Source organism: Abramis brama (genome assembly GCF_963993115.1).
Source record: "Abramis brama genome assembly, chromosome: 24".
Lineage (NCBI taxonomy): Eukaryota > Metazoa > Chordata > Actinopteri > Cypriniformes > Leuciscidae > Abramis > Abramis brama.
The window spans coordinates 20252716-20268096 of NC_139986.1; the positions used below are offsets into that span (position 1 = coordinate 20252716).

A 15381-nucleotide genomic window follows, 5' to 3' on the forward strand; every position below is an offset into this window, starting at 1 on the left:
TCTTGAAATCTCACTATTTCTCATTTTAGTGTCAATATGCCTGTTTTACGTCTTTAATTGGTGTTTTTACAGGCTTAACCCCCCCCCCCCCCCCATAAAAACAGCATGTTTAAATCAAACACACACACACTCACTCACTCAAATACACATCCATATGGAGCAACCATAAAAATAACAGCCAATATCCAGAATGCTCGGTTGTGCTATAAATCTCAGAGTTTAATACACGCAAAAAATGAAGAGAAATACAGAAATAAAACAACAACTCGCTCAGCCCGAATATAAAGGATGTACTTACAGTATTAATGTCCATATTAAGAAAGAAAATGAGGTCAAGCACACATCAAAAGACTTTCCACACTGAAGGTGGTGCGTGAGAGAGGATGAAGAAATCAACCGACCTCACAGTTTACGTTTGTGTTGAGAAAGTGGATGGAAAGATCCCATTAGTACTTCAAACCTGCACACACATCCACTCAGTTCACAGTTTGATGGATAAAAAACATGAAGTCTCAAAAGATCCTAGTTGTGTCAAATGAATTTCACACTCTATTGCCCTTACAGAACAGTAATGAAAATGTATAAAAGTACATAAAGGACTTGATGATTCCATTTGATTAAAATGCCATGTCGTTTGGAAGGACTTCAAGTCTATTAATGGGCGATTCTGCAATTAGAGGCATTTTCAAGTACACAAAATCGTGAAAAAATGTAAGTTCTTTAAATGGCTCCATACAATATTTATGATTTTCCCATAACTTTCAAATAGAAATAACGTGACAGTTGTGCGCTTGTTCTTGTTCTGAATCAAAATTCCGGTAATGACACCTAATAATCTGATGGTGGTAATCAGTAGGCCTATTGAAAAAAAAGAAAAAAAAAAGAAAACTGTACAAATAATCCAAAATAACTGAATATATCATTAGGATTAAATAACAGACAAAATAAAAGTCCCCCTAGGCTACTGAAAAATTCCCTAATTGAAGAATCACCCTAATATGAAGTGTAGGCTTGATTTGGCTGACGAGACATTGCACCATGAATTTTTTTTTTTTTTTTTTAAAGCTTCCATTTCTGAAAATTTCTGTCTGGCGCTCTACACTTAAATCACCTCTGAATCTACATGTAATGACAACATAGGCTTCTTTAACATTAGTTAATTTACAACATACTTAATCGCCAATTAAAAATACCTATTTTAATTGAATAAACGTGAAAATTCACTGATCTACTGGTTGCATTTCAAAAAGACAATTCACCCCAGAGAATAAATACTCGCCTCTTCAAACTACGATCGTGAATATTGCCTCATATTGTCACTCACAAAGTTTCATTTACGGCATCGAGTCATTACCCACATAGAAATCTGAACCGATCCAACAGGTGAACAGAAACGAGGTAGCCTAAAAGGAAGCTCTGTCAAACACTACCCTTAGTTCACCGATTTACAGTATGTGATTCACACAGAGGACAAGATGGATCGTACAGAACCACACGTTCCCAGACAATTCATATGCATTCGTTTCGGAGGCAGGACTCTTTTCCAAAAAGGAAGTGGATATTTACAGAGGGTGGTAGTGAAAGTCCCTCTAGAAACAGTTGGAGATTATAGATCCATCTTGAGGAGAGGCGAGCAACTGACTCACCAGGCTCGATTCCCTTGGCCTTTATTGCACTTTGCAGAAAGTCATGAGAAAAAACAAACTTAAAAATACAAAACTGCAGCACATTCCTATCCTAATGACACGTGGAGGTGTGTTACTCCTGATACGGAAACAATTTGAGATTGCTGGTATGTTAATGCTAACATATCTACCTTTTTTGTATTGTTGGTGGAAAGCATTACATTACATCATTCATTCACATACCCTTACACAGCAACTTTCATACTCTAACAGAATCTTAATGTACTTTTTTATGTTTCAATACAAAGCTCTGTAGTATTGACCCATCAGTTGAAGGATTCAGACTGATGTTAAAGCATTCAAGAATAGTCTCTGCTGATCAGTTTCATCCTTAAATCAAAATCTGGAAATTTGTTCACCAAAGGAAATAGTTCACCCAAAAACGGTCATTTATTCACCCTATCGTCTTTCAAAACTTGTTTGACTTTTGTCTCAATGTCCAGGCTGTTATTTTCCATACAATGTAAGTGAAAAGTGACCAGGGATTCATTAGTGAATGACGACTTACATTTGAGCCTGTTCCTCACAGAAAACATTATATGGCTTCAGAAACTAGAAATAGTGCACAAGTTGTATATACTACGATGATGCTTTTTTGTCCATTTTAGATCTTAGTAGCATTTGGTCATATTAATTATATGGAAGAGAGCAGCTTGGACATTGTGCTAAATCTCTCTTTTTGTGTGTGACTAAATGATTCAGTGATAGTTTTGGATTGACATGAGGGTGAGTAAATTTTAGGGTGAACTATCCCTTTAACCCACAATACCCATAATGTGCATGGATAAGTTGCAGAGACCACTGAAATAAACTGAAAATTACAGCACAATCTCCCTGAGCACAAGGAAAACAGTGCAAATCACAGGCTCCAAATGTGATGTGAATACTATAGAGCTTTGGCATAAAACAAGGAATGCACAGTATTAATATTCAGGATCATTTATATTTTCATTTTATGTCCATATCAGCAGGCATCAATTTCCATCCAAAAAATTAGCATGTTTCCTTTTCATTACAGAAAAATGCATACACATCAATATATTATGGACTTGAAAATAAAAACGAGCAGCTTTGCAAATTCATTTTTAAGGCATTCTGTGGACAGCCCGAAGTGTGTCTGCTCCAACATAATGTGGGATTTCATAAAGTATCATACAAGTCTTAAATATCAGTTTCAATTCACACATTAGAGTGATTTTCACATGACACAAACATCTGTGTGCATTCCAAGCTGAAACATAAAAAAGAAAAAGGGTTGATCACACAAACCAGGCTCAATGGATTCATCCCGCGAGGGAGGTTTACCGACGTTCAGCGCAACCGTGATAAATTATTGTGTCAAAAAGTGTCTTAACAGTACAAATATTCACTCTACTCTGTGGGTTGGATTCCCCATATTTCCAGTCTCCACGTCCAGAAGAATCTAGATACATATTTATAAGGACAAAAACATCAGAACCCCACACATGTTAATGAAAGGGCCATATAAAACAATGCAGACCGGTTGTGCTCCTCTGTCACCCTTTGTTGTTCGTTGGGGCGTTTGGATTTTGGGTTTGTCTTTGACTCTTCTGAGAAGGACCCAGCTAGGTTTGGTCTTTTTGCCATCTGCCAGATTATCCAGAGCACCTGGATTTTCCTGTCTTTCCTTTTTTCACACTTTTCAATGAAGTAGAAAAGGTCCACAGATACAATGCAGGGGAGGGGCGGGAATGAATTACCAATTCATCATGGAGTTTCTGTTCAAGGTCATGAAGAAAACTTGGCTGCTGCCTCCTGATCGGACCGAGGCAAAGAACACCTGCAGACGGAGGAACGGGTGTCGTTATACTCATCATAAAACTGTTACAATCTACATTCAGTTTTTGTTTGTTATCAGTTAGAGTTATTATACTTAACTAAAGCTCAAACCATACAAAAAAAAAAAAAATGTTACTTGAAATTAAATAAACATTACCTGAAATAAATAAAATATATAAAAATTATTTCAGCTAGTAGGCAACATTTCCCATTTTCATTTAGTTTAACTTAATGTACTAAAAACAAATTAAAACTATAGATGGTATAACTATTAAAAAAAACTAATAAAAATGACAAAAACACAAGATTACTAAAACTTTTTTAATGAAAAGGAAAAATATTAAAACGTAAACTAATTCAAAATATTAATAAAAACTACAATAGTATCTCAATGACACTAAAACAACACCGATCAATTGACAACACATTCATGATCAAGAAAAAGAAAAGAAAATCACGTTTAAAACACTAACAAATATTCACAAATATGATCAGTGTATTCATGTTGGTTTATAGTTTTGAAAAACTTTTATACTATTTTTAAGAAAAGTTTAAATGTAGTGGCTAAAGGTTTATATGTCATGTATAAAAAAAAAATCAAGTAAAACATAATAACATCCGTTCCTTAAACTTTGATTATGAGTGTACACCTTATTTATTTCATTATATTTTATTCATAGTATTACAGATTAAATAGTTTTTTTTAAATACTATGAAAATGTATAAATAAAATTATATAAATTACATTATTAAATAGATATATTACTATATAACTATATTATATATTTGAAATAATAATAAAAGATTATGGCAAAATACTTAATTTTTTTAAATAAAGCATTCTCTTCATTATCTTATACAACAAGCTGACATTTTAAAAAATACATATTTAAAAAAAAATATATATATATATATATTATAATAATGTATAATATATAAATAATGATCAGAAATTAATATTATTATATTTTTGAGTAAATTAATAAATCCGGACAAACAAAATGTGTGGCGTGTCATTGGCCCACATAAAGACTCCCATAATTTAAAAGTGACGTGTGTAATTTTTAAACCCTGTTAAAATGTACCCCAAAAAAAGAAAATTCAGTATGGGCAAGATGCATCATCATGAAAACATATGATGTAACCCAATCTTTACAGTAATCGAACAACTGAATCAACACCAGACCTCAGGTGAACAAAGACACAAATGAATTGAATTCTGTTTATCACTGTAAAGCTGCTTTGAAACAATCTATATTGTATAAATCGCTACATAAAACAAAGGTGACTTGACATACTTTATCGTTTCTCTCCGAAAGGAACTTCAGTCGCTGTGCTCGCTTGTGCATGAAAACTCCGTCGAGGTGTCCCGTTTCCACGGAGCGGATCTCAATGGCTTTCTCTCCCCAGCCCATGATCTGGTTGGAGTGGATGTAGGCTGCAGAAGTGGAGGGGGAAGGACGCGAACATAAACAAAAGACAAAAGAAACATGTGACAGGAGAGCGCTGACATCAAATGCAGTACATCATCACAGCACCCCGTTCCTCAACGACTTCTGACTTCCAACAGCAACTTGAAACTAGCCCAGATCCAATGAAAACAAGCCTGCCAAAGCCACCCCACATCATCAGGAGGTCATTATTGCAGCAGTTTCTGAGCATCACAAATTAAAGCATTATGGTTATTATTGGGCTTTCATTTTGAAAGGAACTAGCATCCAAATCCAGAGCTCTTTGGATACTAATGAACTAAAAATCAACTCTCTCCGAGGACTTCCTGTGCCCTTCATAGAGATAATGATGATCTGGTTGTTTTGACTGACTTTGCTGCTGATATCTTGTGTAGAAAATGCATGAGATATGAATTTTACTTTGTTATCATGAATGCAGAATCACTGTAGAGTTGAACATAATTTGGATGAAACATTAATTTGTTCAGAACTGAGGGGGTGGGCGGCTGCTGGTCTACATCTGAACCCTCAGTATCAGACAACATGTGACAAAAGACTAAATCATAACATTAACATTTTTCACAGATGAGAGATGAAAACACACATACAAACAAAAATTACGGTTGGAAATTAATTTTAGAGACAAATGGCACAATATCTGATGCATGATGGTAGTAAAGCAAGAGCTGAAAGACACCAATATTTACATCTATAAAGACAACAAGAGTTACATCGAAACTGATGACGGTCTCTTTGTCTCGGTTAGTGTTTAAAAAAAAAACTATTTAAACATGCTGAATAGAATTGTTTTTTATTTTTGGGTAAATCTCATGAAAAAAGTCACATTTCACACCAAAATCAAGAGAAAATAAAATAAAATTGCATTGTGAAATGTGATTTAAAAAAAAAAAGAAGACAATTAAACACTGTTCCATGTGCATATGGACATATGGAATAATAGTTTTATTCAAGAATCAAAATCAAATGAAACATTAAATATATTTTTTTTTTCGATTTGGGTAAATCAATTGAGATTTTTTTAATTTGTGTTTTTTTTTTCATGACAATTAAACAATTTGCATATGCAAACTGAATAGCATCAAAGCATAACATGAATAAAATAATACTATAATACGAATGGCGTTTCTTTATTTTGATTTTAAGGTGAAATGTGACCCAGACATGTTTTCTGACATTCACCAAAGTATAAAAATAGTATGAAAATTGGATCCAAGGTCAAATCAGAAAGTTTTTTGGTCACAAAGGAAATCAGATTAAGTGGTTATTAATAACAGAGATATATATAGTGTTAACAGAGTGAACGAAACAGTGCACAAGATGTGCCAGACATACAGACAAACATTGCACTCTGTCAGGGTTTAGCACAGGTGGGCCGAGGTGAGGTGGGGTGAGGCGGCACAGGGCAGATTATATGGGCAGAAAAGCGGTCTAGTTAAGTGAGGGACAGGAAAGAGAGAAGAGCAATGAGTGGACAGAGACATGCGTGTTTGTGTGAGAGGACTGATTCAGAGAGGCTTCATTCTGAGGGGTGTCGGGGACGGTCAGGTGCACTCGCATCAGGGCTCTAGAAGGAGAACAGGAGCGTTTTGTGTGAAATAAACAACCAAAACCTACCAACAGAGGTGGGCATCTCTCCCCACTGGAGCACCACGTCTTTAGTGATTCTGCCGTATGTGTTCACATAGACTCCCTCATCTTCATAACACAGAAGCATCTCCATGCCGTCGGTCTTGGGAAGCACCACAATGGCGTGAGGGGTAACACTGCCCTGAATCTGGGAAGGGAGGGGTGGGCGCAGATGAGCCTTGGGGTGACAAAAACGAGCCGTAGTGCAAAACATTCCCCCACTAGATGACGCTCTCCCCCCCCTCGGGCCGGCCCTGTCAGTCATGTTTTCTGCTCCACTGTCTCGTGCTGTGGGCGGCCAGAGCTTCTCCCTTCGAGAAACTGCTGCAACAATCGAGACTCCTGCCCTCCACTCCACCACACCGACGCCTGAGCCCAAAAGCGCCCTGCTAACAGGCTACCATGGGGCATTGGAACGGTTTGGCTGCTTTGGTTTTGGTTTGTCAAAGGTCGTAGATCGGGGACATGTTTTTCTCTTACAGTGGAGATACTTTTCTATCACACTTGATAATGTTAGAACAATAATGGCATGTACTTGCAATATCATGAAATCTGTTTTAGTCAACTAATAGATGAATAACCATTCATCTACACACAAAACATTCAAACGTGTTGCTCTAAACTGTGTAATCAGGGTCCAAAATTAACAGGTGATTTCAGGTCAATCTTAGACCATGAAATTAAATTTTCATTTATATTAATATATTTATTAATTCATCTTTGTATGTAATATTTATATAAGCTGTTTTCCTTCATGATATATTTGTGACAAAAATTATAGGTCATTGTGGTAGCATCAAATAAATCAGCCGGTCTCCGAATTTCCGTGAAAAAGTAAATGCATCATGTTTTAGTTTTCCTATATTTTAGGCATCTTGTATGTTTTTCTGGATACATTCATAAAACAACACCTATGTAGTTTATTAAGTTAAAAAAAAAAGCTAATAAGATATAATATATATAAATATAAATATTTAACTAATAAGGGTTAGACTCATGTCAGACAATTAATACGTATTATGTATTAAATAAAACAAAGTATTTTTTACAGTCCCTAAAAAGTTACCAGCCAACTGGAAAGACGATTCTCACCAAAGACGTTTCTTAACTTGAATTTGGATTGAGTGTTAAATTTGGACCCTGTCTGTAATTAAAAGACACATATGTGATCCAGACATCAACACTACAGTGGCATGCCAGTGTCCCCGGGGAGGAGTCGTCCTATTTAAAGTCCCTTGGAATCAGGGTAAGGAGGGGAGAGCTGCCTCCGCTCGGCCTGTTGTCACTTACGTGGGATGGAATGTAGATATCGTATGGATTCCCAGAGTCGACATCTATCACGTGAAAACCAACGCTGGAGCCATAGATAACCTTTAACCTCTGACCCTCCTCCACCGTCAGGTCTACAAGCAGAGGCTTGTGCTGAAGTTCTGTGAAAGACTTTGGAGAGACAGAGGAGACACTGAAAACATGACGAACAAGCTACTGAGGGACTTTAAACAATGACACTCACAACGAAATATGCTCTAGGCACTATAGTACCAAAATAGCTACCTAAATTGCACATTTCATGCTCTGCATTACTTTAGAAGAAAATAGGCCTTAGAATTCAACCTTGCAGAGCAGTTTAGTTAAAAAAATCAGACAATTGCTCTTTCTTAATGGGGGTAAAGGGGATCACACTGGACCGGACGTCTGTCTCACCTTAAAAGCCATGAATTTGTGGTATGGTTTGGGAGCCCAGGCGTAAATCTCCACTGCATTCTTCAATGCAATCACCAAGAACTTAATCCTCTCATATTTGACTGTTGAACAACACATACATGTGAAAATATTATTAGGATGTAATTTTTTTTTCCAGACAGACAGACAAATAGATAGATAGATGATCAACAGATGATAGACAGATACATAGATGATATATCAACTTTACAGACAGACAGACAGATAGATAGATGGATAGATAGATAGATGGATAAAGCAAATTTAGGTATGAAAACAATTTGGCCAAATTGACCAAAGCACATACCGACTTTATAATGGACACAACCCTCTAGGTCACCAACAGTGATCCATCCTTGTTTTTTTTCTACCTCAGGGTCATTGTGAAGTATCCTGTTTCTGAGCCATGACAGATAATAGACCCTCAGTTTGTTCTTTTTGCCTGTGAAAAAAAGAGGAATTATGAACCTCTCATTGCATACAGAAAATACAGAGATCTAACAAAACAAACAAAATAAACAAAACAGATCTTTGTCCAGCCAAATGGAGAGTTGATATTGAGCTCACCTGATATGGTGACCAGGACATTGAGACCCTCCAGAACCTCCATCTGTTGAAAACGCCTGCGGTTGATCAGATTGTAGACTTTGCCCTGACCACTGCGATCTAGCAACATGAGTCCATTTTCTGTTCCTACCAGCAGGTTCACTCCTACACCGATCAAAAACAAGAGTTAAAACGATCTGAAGATCATAATGGATCTGAAGTGATATGAAGGCATTTATGCTACTCTCAATTAGGAACAGATGTTGAGTATAAAGTAAGAAAAAAGTCGATAAACCAGCCTGAGTTTGGACTCACCCCATAGTGCAGCACACAGGATCTCAGAGTTGAAGCGCTTTTTGTACTTGCGGATTTCCGGTGTGTCGCTGTGTGGCCGGATATTGGTGGGATTGACATTAACAACAGAAATTTTCCGAGCCTCATTCAATCGAGCTTGTTCCTGTTCCTGTCGCATGAGTTCATCTGCAAAATGAGCTGTTGCCAAAGAAAAACAACAATCACTGACTGTTTTTCTTATATATAGTGCTCATCATATATCAAGTATGTGACACATTAGTGCCCCTTTTTTCATGAACAAAGTGCCAATCTCTGAGCAGGTGCCCAATTCTGAGCATTTCCACTGATGAAAAGGCCACCAGCACTGTAACTATTTAAGTGAACAAGGGGTATAAGAGGTGGATAAGTCACCTGAGGCAGGGTTGTCCTCATCGTCTTCTGTGGGGGAAGTCTGATACACTCGTGGATCCACAAAAGGTGTGAAGGAAGCTTTGGATCCACTCCCCATCCCAAACTGCCAACATGGAAAATCAGGATATGAGAAACAAGCATCCATAAACAATACAAAATGTCTCATTTAATGATTGACTGCAGTTAGAAAGGTCCATTTATTGTAAAATGTTAGCAGGAAAAGCAAGCACTACAAAAGTTTATTTACATAATCAGTATTTTGTCTTGTTTATATATATATATATATTTGTGTGTGTGTGTGTGTGTGTTTTCTTACAGATTTATTCCAAGATCTACATTACTGTCCAAAAGTTTGGGATCTGTAAGATTTTTATTTTTCATGAAAGATATTAATACTTTTATTCAGCAAGAACACATTAGATTGATCAGAAGTGACTGTAAATATATTAACAATGTTACAAACGATTTCTATTTCAAATAAATGCTTAATAATATATATACACACACAATATTACGGTTTTTACTTTATGATCAAATAAATGCAGCCTTGGTGAGCATAAGAGACTTCTTCCAAAATCATAAAAAATCTTTCCAACCCCAAACTTTTAAACTGTTGTGTATTTAAAATATAAAAAAAAAAAATTCCAAGTGAATTAATCTAGTTAAAAGGACGTTTAGATATTTTTTTAATGAAAAATAAGAAAGATACTGATTAATAAAATAATTTTTTGAAGTAAAGGCACAAAATCAGGGCACTTACGAGAAGGGAAAATGGGTCAAAGGGGAGAAAGCATTTTATTGACTGTCCTATATGTTTAAAAATGTGAGGTTAAAATGATAGCAAATTAAATAAAGAGAATAAATATGAAACAAACAGAAAAAAAACAAGGAAATGAATGTGAATTATAACGAGATCTGGGCTTTAGTGAATCTACAACCAGATAAATATGTGCATCTGAATTGAATGGGGATGGATTAGATGTGTCGGGTTAGAAATTTGAGGGTTGGAGTGCAGGGTGGCTCTAACAGGCTTGTCCGTCACCTACTTCAGCTACAGAGTCCAGGTCCAGCCCGCTAGAATGCCGCCCAGGGCCCTCGCCAGGCGAGTGGCTTTCCTGCACTAGATCGGGCAGATTGAAGTTACCGGGGAAACCATTGCTCTCGGCATGACCGAGCTTTCTTTCCCCAAACGTCTGCAGAGAGGAAGAGAAAGAGGAGTAGGGCTACACTACTGGAGGACCCTTGCGTGGCTAAGCCATCTTGCAGAGATATTCGGGAAATGCACGGAGTGTGCCTCTGTCAGCAAGTGAGCGACAAGCTTGATCAGAGATTTTGTTGGAGAAATCAGAAGGTGAAAGAAATACCAAAATAGAAGCCAATAAAATAAGGCTTAACCAAGGCAAAAACAAACATGAGTTGGTAAACTAAAAGAGAAATAAAAGTGTGACACACTAGAGGAATGAGTGTAGGAGTTTTTGCTAACCAGGAAAGGAACCCGTCTAGGTAGGTGCACCTACCTCTCGCATCACCAGGGTGCCGTCTTGTGAATTTTTACCAAATGAATCATTGGCATGAGAATCCTCCAGGTTGCCCAGTGAGTCAGTGCCACCCTGGCCAGCAGAAGGCCTGTTGGGAGAATAGGACAAAAATACACATAAATGACTTCTATAAATGATGATGCTTTCTTTAAAGGTGCTGTAAATCATTTTTTGACAGCACTAAAACACCATAATATGTTTGCAGAGATTTTTAGGAAACATGCTAAGTTCACATACTCGTTTCTCTGAAAAACAATGCTACAGCCATTTATTCTACTTTGAAATGTGCGTTCTGTGTTTTTGTTTTGGTCTATGAGATCTCGCCCGCTGCCAATTTACCCAATAGTATTTAAACACCCTGGGTTGCCAGTTGGCAGAAAACAGCATATTGCAGCCATGGAAGCCAGCAAACAAACTAGGTCAGAGATCACAGATTGTTAAAAAGCCTCAGCATCCATCTAAAAAGCTCTATGCCCAGAGGTAAATTAAAACTCATCAACTTCCAGTGCAAGGCTCATCGCCTACCATTGTCAATTGCGCTCATTCCTGTTGTGTTCTAAAACGGACGGGAGAAACAACCCTCTCCAATATTTTGAATTTAGACTGCAGTACCCATTTCAACCACTAGCTGTCAATATTACATACTGCACCTTTAAGACATTGTAGAGACCAACTGAAATGGTTGGCAAAGACACTTACTTTTCTGTGTTGAACTAGACATTTTGAAATACTAGCATACTACTCCATTCCTGCTGTTTATAGTATGTATACAGGGCACAGAATGCACATTTTCTGTATGCAATGAATCCTAATAACTTACTACATTTGGAAAAATGTGCACAAAGCATTCTGTGCTGGGTATTGTTTCTCACAATGCAACACAACTGATTTTACCTTATTTTCCATGTGTCAAATAAACAATACGTAAAATCATCTGTCATCTTTTTCCAAACTCTCAAAAGTTAACTTTTTTTTCTCAAATTAACTTTTCATAAAATGCATTCACATAAAATGCAAAATAATCTTAATTGGACGCCACTTTCTGATATTTAATATTCAACCTGATAAGGTCATCTGCCAACAATAATATTGTTTGAAACGTTTACTGTTACATGTTTTTATATACTAATTAAAAATAGCAGACAGTATTATAGTGTATATATAGTGTAAAGGAGTCAAGGAAGGAGAACATTCTCATTCAGGAGCGAATTTAATTGCACAAAAACTTTTTTAATGAGGCCCTGAGCAAAAGACTGTATATTAATGCGTATCTGCTAACAAATAATTTGTCAACATTTGAAACACTCACATAATGCGTGGAATATCACTAACGGGGACCGTTCCATCATGAGCCCCGCCTTCTCCATCCTCATCCTCACTGCTTTCTGATTCCTCACTGGATGAGGAATAATCTGTCACTTTCCTGGGTGGCCGGTTTGTTTCCTCATTGGTTCGCAGCTCGCGGAGTTCTTTGGCCAGAGCAGTGAGGTCCTTTAGGGCAGGGAATGATCAGAAAAGGGAGAGGAAGACAAAAAGACGACATATAAGGTTTTATTCATATCTTGATCTGCTTGATTTGATCACCAGCGAACAATAAATCCACCAATATGTAAACAGCATTTCATGTTTTAAGCCTGTGAAGAGCATATGCTACAATAATTTATCCGTTAGTAGAAGTCGTGACGATAAACTTCGTTTTGCACATTTAGGTCATGTAAATGGCACCGAAGAGATTACCAGAAACAAAGAAATAAAATCAAGTAAAACATTTGATAAAGCTTTACAAATCAACTCTGAAGGTGAGATAAAAACATCCGCCATCATTTCGGAGAATGATGCACAACTGTATAAACCATCACGTGCACAAGTCAGAGAAATAATAGACAAGAAGAGTGAAGAACTGAAGCAGAACTAGGGGTTGTTCCTGAGGCCTGTGCCCTGCATGCAGAAGGTTAGTAAGAGTCAGCAGCTCCAGCTCTGTGCCCGTCTTACCAGCTCCTCCTGTTGACAGGCCACCAGGCAGCCAGATAGAGAGAAAACGTCATTGAGAAACCAGAAGTCAACTCTTGTGCTCTTATATTTAATCAATGATGCTTGAAAGAGATGCTAATTTCCTAGTTTTGACTGAATGTGCAACCTAACACCTGGAGTGTGATGCTGTAAACAATCTTGAGCAAAATGCAAGATTACGTTTAAATGCATCATTTGACACAAATGAAAAAAAGGTCGAGGAATAGAAGTACAGTACATTCAATGAGTCAAACTGTTGATTACCTGAGCAGCTGATTATAAAATAATGTCTATCCAGTGGTCACAAAACCCAGGAAACATTGCATGCAATTTTTTTTACATAATCTAGGACTAAAATGATATTGTCTCTGATTCATGAAACATGAGCAGAACTAATTTCTGTGCAAACTGTTCACTAAATCATTCTTATATAAATTGATGCATTGAACGGAATGTGACAATAAATGCAAAAATGGGTTTATGGACGAATTACACAGAAACTCCTAAATATCGGCTCAGATTGATCTGAATAGTTTTACCAACAATTTAAAGAAGTTCATTCTGCTTAGGGTTAGGGTTAAAGGTATAGTGGAGGATCTTTCTGAATTTTAGATAAGACCCGCCCTCTCCACTTTTTGAATAGTTTGATTGATTCACCAGAATGATTGACAATTAGGAGGACCAATAGTATAGGTGATCCACCCGGAAGTAAAAAATCCTCCGCTATACCTTTAATTTAAAGCAACAATATGTTTAAGGACACTTTTTATGAAAATTTAAACAAGTTTTGATTAGCTTGTCCGTTCGCAGTGGCATTGCAACAATTTACACAAGAATGATTTTTACAAATGATTTACACAAAATTTCATCCAGAATCAATGTTATGCAGTGGCACTAGTGCTTTGTTGGTGAAAAAAACAAAACAATTTACCACTTGAATGTGACAATTTATGTAAGAATGGTTTTACAAATAATTTGCACAAATTTGTTACGCTCGTCTTTTTGCACCGAATACGACAATGTGTATGAATGATAATTACAATTTCCACAAAATAATTTGCTTGAGAAACCATTGAATGCTCTGGACTTCCATCCCTCACTGCCTTGTTTTCGTTTCACAACTAATTAAATGTAAGGTCTGCTGATTAAAGTCAATTAAAGTTAATATTCTTAAACGACTACACAAATAAATCACTTCAATAAAATAAATAATTGCAGGGTCCTTTTTTTTTTAAAACGAAGTACATATTACATCTAAACAAAATCCCTTTTCCTTGGCCTAAAACAGCTGTTGTCTAGGTAACAGTGAAAACTGAGATGGTGTCAAGGATTACGGACACTGTGAACGACTGTGACAAATTGGTGCGATGGAGAAAAGTGCAGCTAATGATGGTGACTGACACGGCGTCTGAAGCTGTGAAGGAGACAGACAGACAGAAAGATTGGAGGGGAGTTAAGGAATGAGAGATGGTGTGAAATATTGATGAGAGAACGATTGAAGACTTGAGAGGGCAAGTGACAGAAATAGATGAGACAGGCAGCAAATGAGTGCTTGAATGTAAGAAGCACGAAAATGGACAGAGAGAGATGAAGTGAGAAGATGTCACTAACCTCATCTACGGCTTTCTTATAACTCTGGAGAAAAGCAATTGACAATAGAGAACCACGGGTGGAGGGACAATTGAACGGATTAGACAAAATGTTAAATGAGAAAATGGTTAGTAACACAAAGTGGCACACAGTTTTTAGGCAAATGTGAACATCAGCATATAGTTGAAGGTCATGAGTAGGTTAGCTCAAATGAGATTTGATTTACTGGTGATATTAAAAGACCCCATAAAATTGCTTGACACGTTTTAACTTCTGCATTGATGTACTTTGTTGAAACAAAGTTTGGCTGGGGCATATTGAAGGGCTTACATTGACAATTGACAATTTCGATTTAATGGAGTCTTTAATTGATGGTAAATCAATTTGGAAAGAACATCATGAGTTATTGGGAAAACAGTGCAGATTTGTAAAAGATATTTAGTTTAAGAAGTCTTAAAAAGAAGTTAGTGAAGTGTTAGATATTTTCATTTTAGGCTTATCCTGTTCTTGGAAACCAGCCCTGTCAGAGCAGAAACATTTGAAGCAGGGTTACGCTTTGATGATACATTTTGGGAACTGTGTTTCTCACCGCTGGTCGGCTGGGTCTGGTCACCTCCCTGTTCTCCTCCTGGTTTTTGGGTTTGGATTCTTGGGACACTGATGGGGATCCTTCAGGTTTACTGGAGC

The 15381-nt window shown here is 36.9% G+C and overlaps 1 protein-coding gene across 7 annotated transcripts in view; it reads right to left on the reverse strand.

Moving 5' to 3' along the window:
• Positions 1 to 193: 193 nt before the first annotated feature.
• tnikb (TRAF2 and NCK interacting kinase b) overlaps positions 194 to 15381 on the reverse strand; it is a 61626-nt gene continuing 46438 nt past the window's right edge. For 2 of the 7 annotated variants that reach the window (XM_084102555.1, XM_084102554.1), the window contains exons 19-31: positions 15284 to 15381; positions 12404 to 12585; positions 11074 to 11182; positions 10603 to 10749; positions 9557 to 9659; positions 9167 to 9343; positions 8873 to 9016; positions 8613 to 8747; positions 8288 to 8388; positions 7874 to 8023; positions 6572 to 6731; positions 4784 to 4923; positions 194 to 3486 (exon numbers count right to left, since the gene is read on the reverse strand). In XM_084102555.1, coding sequence (XP_083958681.1) covers positions 3403 to 3486; positions 4784 to 4923; positions 6572 to 6731; positions 7874 to 8023; positions 8288 to 8388; positions 8613 to 8747; positions 8873 to 9016; positions 9167 to 9343; positions 9557 to 9659; positions 10603 to 10749; positions 11074 to 11182; positions 12404 to 12585; positions 15284 to 15381 — 1730 coding nt within the window. In that variant the 3' untranslated portion in view covers positions 194 to 3402. The remainder of the gene's footprint in view (positions 3487 to 4783; positions 4924 to 6571; positions 6732 to 7873; positions 8024 to 8287; positions 8389 to 8612; positions 8748 to 8872; positions 9017 to 9166; positions 9344 to 9556; positions 9660 to 10602; positions 10750 to 11073; positions 11183 to 12403; positions 12586 to 15283) is intronic. The other 5 variants (XM_084102560.1, XM_084102559.1, XM_084102557.1 and 2 more) reach the window with 3 other exon arrangements.